This window comes from Pecten maximus, chromosome 17 (assembly GCF_902652985.1).
Source record: "Pecten maximus chromosome 17, xPecMax1.1, whole genome shotgun sequence".
Taxonomy (NCBI): domain Eukaryota; kingdom Metazoa; phylum Mollusca; class Bivalvia; order Pectinida; family Pectinidae; genus Pecten; species Pecten maximus.
The window spans coordinates 14008197-14017422 of NC_047031.1; the positions used below are offsets into that span (position 1 = coordinate 14008197).

The 9226-nt window shown below is 35.1% G+C and overlaps 1 protein-coding gene across 1 annotated transcript; it reads left to right on the top strand.

Annotated features, from left to right (window-relative positions):
• Nucleotides 1–4239: 4239 nt before the first annotated feature.
• LOC117315636 lies at nucleotides 4240–8604 on the top strand. Its single transcript, XM_033869919.1, has 3 exons — nucleotides 4240–7105; nucleotides 7252–7337; nucleotides 7509–8604. Exon 1 carries the CDS (start codon nucleotides 4330–4332, stop codon nucleotides 5860–5862), a length of 1533 nt encoding a protein of 510 aa, XP_033725810.1. The 5' UTR covers nucleotides 4240–4329; the 3' UTR covers nucleotides 5863–7105; nucleotides 7252–7337; nucleotides 7509–8604.
• Nucleotides 8605–9226: the final 622 nt, after the last annotated feature.

Consider the following 9226-nt stretch of genomic DNA (forward strand, 5'->3'; position numbering starts at 1 on the left):
TAATACACAACGAAATGGCGTGGTTATCAATAAAAAGTAAGTAGGTCGATCAAACAGTATTTTATATGTCCAATAAAAGGTAATGGTTCTGTTAATAATATAATGTTAGTAATATTCAAAACCATCTGTAAGAACTGGTTCGTCCGCCGTCCTGAACTATACATCGTCACAACCCGAGATGAAACACTTTAGAAGCAAAACACTTATGAACCATGTATGATAAAATGTTCTTCTAAAACAATTTATACTTTTATTTCATCGTTAGTGTATTGCTTGTCTTGCAAACTACTTTTACACGTGTTTCTGGAATACGGCAATATGTAGAGGATCGCTACTGTACACAATAATAACTTACGCTCGAGAAAAGACAATTGTTTGAATGCAGACTAATTTGATATCCGATTAATCAATGGATTTTCACGGCGAAGATTTTCATGTTTTTTTAGTGGTTCTTCCCATGGATTTAGGGGCCAACGCTAGATAGTGATCCACAGTATTTAGTGGACCACTGTGTCTCGTGGTATCTAGTGGACCGCGGTATCTGGTGGTCCGCGACATATCGTCGTATAGCGTGGACTTCCGCGGTATACGCTGATTCGTCACGGCTCGCGGTATTGCGTGGGCTTCTTGTCCACTTGTGGACATTTGAGTGGACAGCCTCATTTTGTCCGTGATATAGCGTGGATTTAGCAATGGCCATTCGAGCTGTACTGTATACTTCAAGAAACGTAGTTGCAATAAGAACAGAAGTGCACGCAATGTAAATAGTCCACAATATAAATGGCTCCTAGATATGCTGGTGCAACAAGGATTGATGTCAGCAAAGGAACAAGCACTTTTCAAGTGGGCTTTTCAAATCGCCCTGCGTCCGTGGTCCGTCGTCCGTCCGTCCGTCCCTCCGTCCGTCCGTCCGTCCGTCCCTCCGTCCGTAAACAATTCTTGTTATCGCTATTTCTCAGAAAGTACTTAAGGGATCTTTCTCAAATTTCATAGGTAGGTTCCCCTTGGTGTCTAGTTATGCATATTGCATTTTGGGACTGATCGGTAAACAACATGGCCGACAGGAAGCCATCTTGAATTTTGACTATTGAAGTTTGTTATCGCTATTTCTCAGAAAGCACTGAAGGGATCTTTCTCAAATTTCATATGTACGTTCCTCTTGGTGTCTAGTTATGCATATTGCATTTTGAGACCAATCGGAAAACAACATGGCCGACAGGCAGCCATCTTGGATTTTGACAATTGAAGTTTGTTATCGCTATTTTTCAGAAAGCACTCAAGGGATCTTTCTCAAATTTCATATGTAGGTTTCTCTTGGTGCCTAGTTATGCATATTGCATTTTTAGACTAATCGGAAAACAACATGGCCGACAGGCAGCCATCTTGGATTTTGACAATTGAAGTTTGTTATCGCTATTTCTAAGAAACTAATGAAGGGATCATTCTGAAATTTCATATGTAGGTTCCCCTCTGTGCCTAGTTATGCATATTGCATTTTGAGACTAATTGGAAAACAACAATAGGTCTCTATCATGACGAAGATGCAGAGGTTCTATCATTCCCATCAATATATTGTGCACAAAAAAGGTTGAAAAACAATGAGAGACAAACACCTGTTCCATACAGTGATTTAGCTAAATGGGAACTGCGAAGTGTTGATCGAAGAGCTGCAGCATCTGTTCCAAATATATTTTTCAAATTGAACAAAATACAAAGAAAACAGGTAGCAGACAAAGTAAATTTGGCAATCCGCAGAAAAAAGAGTGATGGAAATAAAATTACTGCTTCAGAAGCACAAAATCCTGAAATAGCAGACAAGATGGTAAGCTTAAATGAAGGTTACTATATCTTCAGAACTCTCAGAAATTCTCCAGCATATCTTTCTTCAAGAAAAAAAGACGTCTTCGCAATGATAAGACAGATAGGATTACCAACATGGTTTATGTCATTGTCTTCAGCTGATACTCGATGGAACGAGTTGCTTAAAACCCTTGCTGTGTTGTCTGGCACACCTTGCTCTGACCAACAAATAAGAAATATGACTTGGTCTGAAAAAGTTAAACTTGTACAAAAAGATCCAGTGACATGCAGCCGATATTTTGATCATAGGGTTCAAGTATTTATGAATACTGTTTTGAAAAGTGAACATGCTCCAATTGGAAGTGTAACAGACACTTTTCAACGTATAGAATTTCAGAACAGAGGTTCTCCACATGTTCACATGATGATCTGGACTGAAAACGCACCCAAATACAACATTGATTCAGAAGAAGACATTATTCGATATGTTGATAAACATGTGACATGTTCTCTTGATGTAGATGATGACATGCAGGAGTTTATTAAAATGCAAGTACACAAACATTCTAAAACTTGCAAGAAAGGTGGCAGATCTGTGTGTAGATTTGGATTTCCACTTCCCCCACTTCCAAACACTATGTTATTGGAACCACTTGAAACAGATGTTGATGAATACAGACAGAAATACTCAGAAATTCATGCTAGAATGAATGAATTCAAAGATGGATGTGACATGTCTTATGAAGAGTTTCTTACAGAAGTTGTACAAATTGAAGAGGCAGAGTACATTAAGTGTATAAGAAGTTCACTGAAAGGACCAAAGATATTTTTAAAAAGGGAACCTAAAGAAATGAGGGTAAATTACTACAATACCACAGTACTACAAGCATGGAAAGCGAATCTTGACTTGCAATTTGTTTTAGACCCATATGCCTGTGCAATGTACATTGTATCATACATAAGCAAATCACAAAGAGGTATGAGCACTATGTTAGAACAAGCTTCAAAAGAGGCAGCAGAAGGAAACATGGATCTTAAACGTCAAGTCAGACATATTGGAAACAAATTTCTCAATTTTGTTGAAATCAGTGCCCAAGAAGCATCATATCTTGTACTACAAATGCCCTTAACCCGAGCTTCTCGTGAAGTCGTATTCATTAATACCTCGTTACCTAAAGACAGAGTGTTCCTTCTGAAAAGCCAAGAACAACTGAAAGATCTTCCTAAAAACTCAACAGATATTGAATCTGACAATATCATCAAGCGGTATGCAAAGAGACCAAAGAAGCTAGAGAACTATTGCCTTGCTGATTATATTTCTGAGTTGGATGTGAAATACAAAAAACGAAAGCAGAGTTTAGAAAATGATCATAATGATGATGATACAGGACATCATTCAGATGAAGGTGACCATTCAGAATCTGAGAGTGATACAGAATTCAATAATGAAAACACAGTTATGAAGTTGCGGGGTGGCATTACAATCAGGAAACGCAAGAACCCTAGAATCATTCGATATGTCAGGTATAGCAAAACTACTAATGCTGAAAACCATTACAGAGAAAAACTATTACTGTTTGTACCATGGAGAAATGAAGAGCAAGATCTATTAAGTGGTCAGGAATCATATGAAGAACACTTCAACAGCAGACAACAACAGATATTGCCTATTATTCACAAATATGAACATCATGTTGAGGAACTAGACATGGCTAGACATCAGGCAGAGGAAGACATAGTCTCAGAGTTTGATACTGTTGCACCTAACACTGAACAAGTGCAAGCGGAAGATGCAGAACAGTCAGTTGATCGGTCTGAAGAGTTTATTCACTATGTACCACCAGAACCATCACATAGAACAGTAGACATTGGTCAAGACCTAAACCTACCAGAAAGTACAGTATCAGTTGAAACAAGATCAGTACTTTTGCCAGATAATGAATATATGACATTGCTCCGTTCTTTGAACAAAAAGCAAAGGGAATTTTTCAACCATGTCGTGAAATGGATTTCTACAAAAAATGAACCTATCTATGCATTTCTTTCTGGTGGAGCTGGAGTTGGAAAATCAGTAGTTATCCGAGCATTATTCCAAGCATTGCAAAGACAGTTGAACTCAAAAGAAGGTCATGACCCAGACAGCATAAAGATTTTGCTCACAGCTTTTACAGGAAAAGCAGCATACAATATCAATGGTGTAACAATAGCATCAGCATTTCATAAGAAAATGTTTCAAACACAACAACACATGCACAGTGATGAACTGAATACCTTTAGAACCACATACAAAGATCTCTCTGTCATCATTGTAGATGAAATTTCGATGGTTGGTAATAAGCTGTTTGCTTTCATGCATGAACGCTTAACAGAACTGACAGGCACAAAGCGAGTGGTATAAGTATCATAGCAGTTGGAGACTTGTTTCAACTATCACCTGTTGCAGACTCGTGGATCTTTAATGATTTGAAGATAGGTTTAGCAAGGAACTTGTGGAAAGAACATTTTCAACTATTTGAACTTGAGGAAATCATGAGACAGAAAGATGATTTACAATTTGCTCAGATGTTGAACAGGTTGAGATTAAATGAACTCTTACCAGAGGACAGAGATCTTATTAAATCTCACACCATTACACCTGCATCACCTACTTATCCAAAAAATGCCTTGCACTTATTCACTGAAAATAAGCGAGTTGATTATTTCAACAGCGAGTTGATACAAGACCTAGTCACCACAAAGGTGAATGTGCCAGCTCATACAGATGTCATTGCCCCTTCAAATATAAGCAAGCAATCAAAACTTCACTTGATAAAAGAAATGAATAAGCAAGACAATCACAGCAAAACTGGAAACTTACCTAGCTTGCTAAAACTAGCAGAAGAAATGTTATATGATGTGACAGTGAATGTGGATGTAAAAGATGGATTAACAAATGGAGCTTCAGGCATTGTAAAACACATTGAATTCAAAGAAATGAACCATGAAAGACCTGGCATTATATGGATACTTTTCACTGATGAAAACATTGGATCTAAAAGGAGAACAAAATACAAACATCTATATCATAGAGGAATCAATAGGTTGTGGACACCAATGTTTGAAACAAAACGGACATTTTTAAACAATAGAAAAACTTATGAAAGAACACAGTTTCCTCTAGCCCCATCTGCTGCCAAAACTGTACATAAAGCACAAGGTACCACTGTTGATGAACTGGTAGTTGACCTGAGGTCCAATTACAAAGCTCCACACATCCACTATGTTGCATTGTCACGAGTTAGAATATTATCAAATCTATACATCCTTGATTTCAACGACAAGGCATTAACAGTGGACAAAAATGTACATGTGGAAATGGACAGACTCCGTAAGATACCTATGCATTTATGCTACATTCCATTATACAACATTGACAATGCGCATGTGAAACTCTTATTCAACAATGCAAGGTCGTTGCACAAACACATAGATGATGTAAGATGTGAACCAAACATTCAAAGTGCAGATATCATTGGAATTTGTGAATCACGACTTGTTGATACAGACAGACAGGAATGTTATGATTTACCTGGCTTTACTGCACACAGACTGGATGAAGATCATAATGGCAAAACAAGGCCAAACCATGGACTAATTGTGTATGTAAAGCATGGAATTACAGTGGACAGAGTACACCCCCATAGATATGATGGAATTGAATTAATGACCATCCATGCAAAAGTCAAGGAAACACAGATTCAAGTTGTCTACCTTTATAAAACACCAAAACTTGGTATGCAGTTATTTTTGAAAGCTTTAACAGACCACATAAAACCATGCATTGATAGAAATAGATCACTTTTTATTCTTGGTGACTTTAACATCAATCTTCTGGACATGCCAAATGCCTTCTTGCAATTTATGCGAAGCGAATTCTCATGCAAACAAGTAATTACAGAGCCAACAACATGTTATGGAACACTACTCGATCATATCTACACTACAGAGACTGGAGTACAGACAGGAGTTATTCCAACATATTGGTCTGATCATTCTCTCACTTTCTGCATGAAACAATTTTAGATACATTTGTAACACAATGCAATCAAAATGAAGATGCAATGTAAAGCTTGCAACATAGAATTACAATGTTTATCAGAGAAGGGTCCTTTGTTAATAACCAAACGAAAATCCTGACAGATCAATTACTGAACTAGCAGAATTTAAGTTAAATACATATTAAACCAAACAAAAACCTATTATAGATCAATTACTTAACTAGCAAAATTTAAGTTAAATACATATTAAACCAAACAAAAACCTAATATAGATCAATTACTGAACTAGCAAAATTTAATATGAATACATAACAGCGAAACAGACCATAACTATTGCAATATCAACCAAAGCAAAATCATATTTACAAAACAGTCTACTCATCAAAATGAAATAGTTCTGATATTGAAGAATGTCCTAAACTGAGACATGAGCATTTAAGAAACTTATGTTATTAACGTAGTGATTGTGTGCTTAAATATGGTATTTGTACCATATTTAATCACATACTAAAAACTACCCCCACTGGCTAAATAGCTATTGGGAGAGTACATTTTGTCTATATCGTTACATCAATGTATTTTTAGTTGTGTGCTTCCTGTATCTGATATTATATGTAAATCAATTGTACAAAATCTGATGACCTTTTAAGCATTGTATAGATTTTGCCACTTGCTTTACTCAAACTTGACTCGTACTTCTTTTTTCGGAAATCGGTACGTTCCAATATGCAAGTAAAATGTTAGTGTTTTTGAAATCAATCAAATATTGAATTCTATGGAACTAGTATGAATTTGTGATCAGATACAAACATTCAACTTATTGTACTTTCTGTAAGTTAGTCACTTACTTATATCACACCAAGGACTCTCATGTATTGTTAAATATTTGCCAGAAAATTTGTTAAAACTTGAAAACTTACTTCAAATGATTTTGATGTGTATGACCTGTCATGTATCGGATAATTAATTAGAGGGATTGCAAAAGATGCATGTTTACAACTTTGATTCAAGGACTTACCTGAAAAGTGTATCACTGGAAATATCAATTAACTAACATTTGATACAACAAAGTGCCGATGAATAATGAAACTGATCTACAAAAAAGAACCTCAACAAAGTGCTAATTAATGTCAAGAAAATAAGCAAAAACATCAAAACTACACAAGACTTTTGGAAATTCCGGGGTATTGGACAATCGTTTCCTCCGTGTATCTACCACCAATGATCAGATCCATTGTATACTGGCCACAGATCTAAATCACTATCAGGTAATACCAATATGTTCTTTTGTTCACCAATTGTTGATTTTGTATTTCTATCACCAATCAATTATTGAAATTTTTGTATTATTACAAGTTTGCGTTGTAGTTATCTATTTACTGCTCAATACTGAATCAGTTCATATCAATTTCAGGAATAGAACAGACCAACCAATATCAAGACAAAACAAAACAGTAGTATGTAGACAAATTCCAGACACAGACAACAGTTTTCTAAGACGTAAGTTATTTTCCAAGCAATCATATTGCTTTCAGTAAACATGAATACATTGCAGAAACATGCTAAATATGTGTTACAACCCTTTTAATTAAGTTGTTTTATGTGTGAATCAAATTTATTTAAATGTTCCATTTGATATTTTTGCCAATTCAAACTTTTCTCTCATTACAGGTACATCCCTACTTACAATCCACTTCAAATCACTCTTGGAGTTGTCCAATATTTATCCAGTTGTGCTCTGCAAGACCAAACAAGTCCTCGTGTTGGTGTCAATTCATCTCTAATTGTACAATGCAAACATTACTATTCTACATGTAGATCACAAATTTAAGTTTAGATATGTGCTACACCATGTTATGAACAACAGCTGCAATATTTCAATCACTGCTGTTGTATTTGAACAATAAGACCATGTGTTTTCATTATTTGGTCTCAGTTTTAATTCAAGCTGGACAACAACAAATTTTAATTCAAGCTGGACAACAACAAAATGTTTTAGCTGTATGCTGTTATGCATACCATTCACTTAAATTGTGTGCTTTATATTGTGTAAGTGTATATAAAATTTATTTATTGATAAGATTGACATTTTCCTAGAAAGAAATATTCATGTATGTTACAATATATATATGTTAAATCCTGTTGTTCCTCATGCTACTAAAAGCATACTCTGTTTAAGTATACTTAAGTTGTGCCCTAGAAACAACCAAAAATTTCATGAATATCTGTTTAACTCGGTTAATCACTTAGAATATTTGCAAATAAGCCTCTGCCATTTGGAGTAAGACTTAAAACAACAATTTGATCAAAGCACATGATTCATGTCTTCATCAACTCGTGATTGTCAGCAAATTAAAGTTGATTTCTTGTAACAGGTAAGTATCTGAAAGTGGGGTCACTGGCATGGCAGTAAATGCCTGTAAACCCTTTCTTTCCATGTCATATTGCTCAAATAACTCGAAAACATTGAGTAATTTTATGATGACATATTGGATGCGCATGCTCTAGTTCTATGGCATACCTTCTTTATTTTTTTGTGTGTCGTTTAAAACGACTATAATGATTTAAGTCACTTTTTAAAACAACTTAAACTATATTGTCAATTTCGTGCAAATTGAATCATAAGTGCTCAGTGTGGTATTAGACAAGATGATAATATTTATAATGTATTTATTTGGGAAAATGAGCCATACACTTTCCATAAAGTATGTACATTATACATTTAGTTCTGTACACCTTTCATACAATTTTGTGCTCAATATGGCTATGAAACATCACATTATATCATTGTTCATTCACTAATTCCTAATTTTATTTATAATTTAATTACATTATTTTAATGTTAAATAAATATTTATTGTGTATATAATGATATCATGGTTGTTTTTTCTGTTAAACAAATACGGACCATCATTTTCTTGACAAATGTTTGTAAAACACAGACAATACTAAAAAGTGTCAGTGCTCTATTGGATTCATTCATTGAGTTAATCTTATCATTCTTTTCAGAGGTCCATAATATCTCAAGCAAGTTTGAAATTCAAGAAAACACTTCAAGGTCAATAATGTTCTACAGAAATATATATGTGAATCATTTTAATGTAATGGCAAGAGGTGCCATACATAACACAAATTGCTTCAATACCTGCAATCTTTAGTGTGTGTTTTACTTTAATACTTTCTGAGAGATAGCGATAACAAACTTCATTTGTCAGAATCCGATATGGCTGCCTGTTGGCCATCTTGTTTTCTGGCTGATCCCGAAATAAAAATATGCATAACTAGACAGACAGACAAATTAGTAAGATGAAGGGAAAAGTAGAGAAAAGATCAATCTGACATAGAACCAATGAAGATCATTCAATGGTGGGCGCCAAGATCCCTCTGGG

What these genes read in the sequence shown, in the direction of transcription:
- LOC117315636 (XM_033869919.1), top strand. Translation starts at nt 4,330, where the DNA reads ATGAGACAGAAAGATGATTTACAATTTGCTCAGATGTTGAACAGGTTG.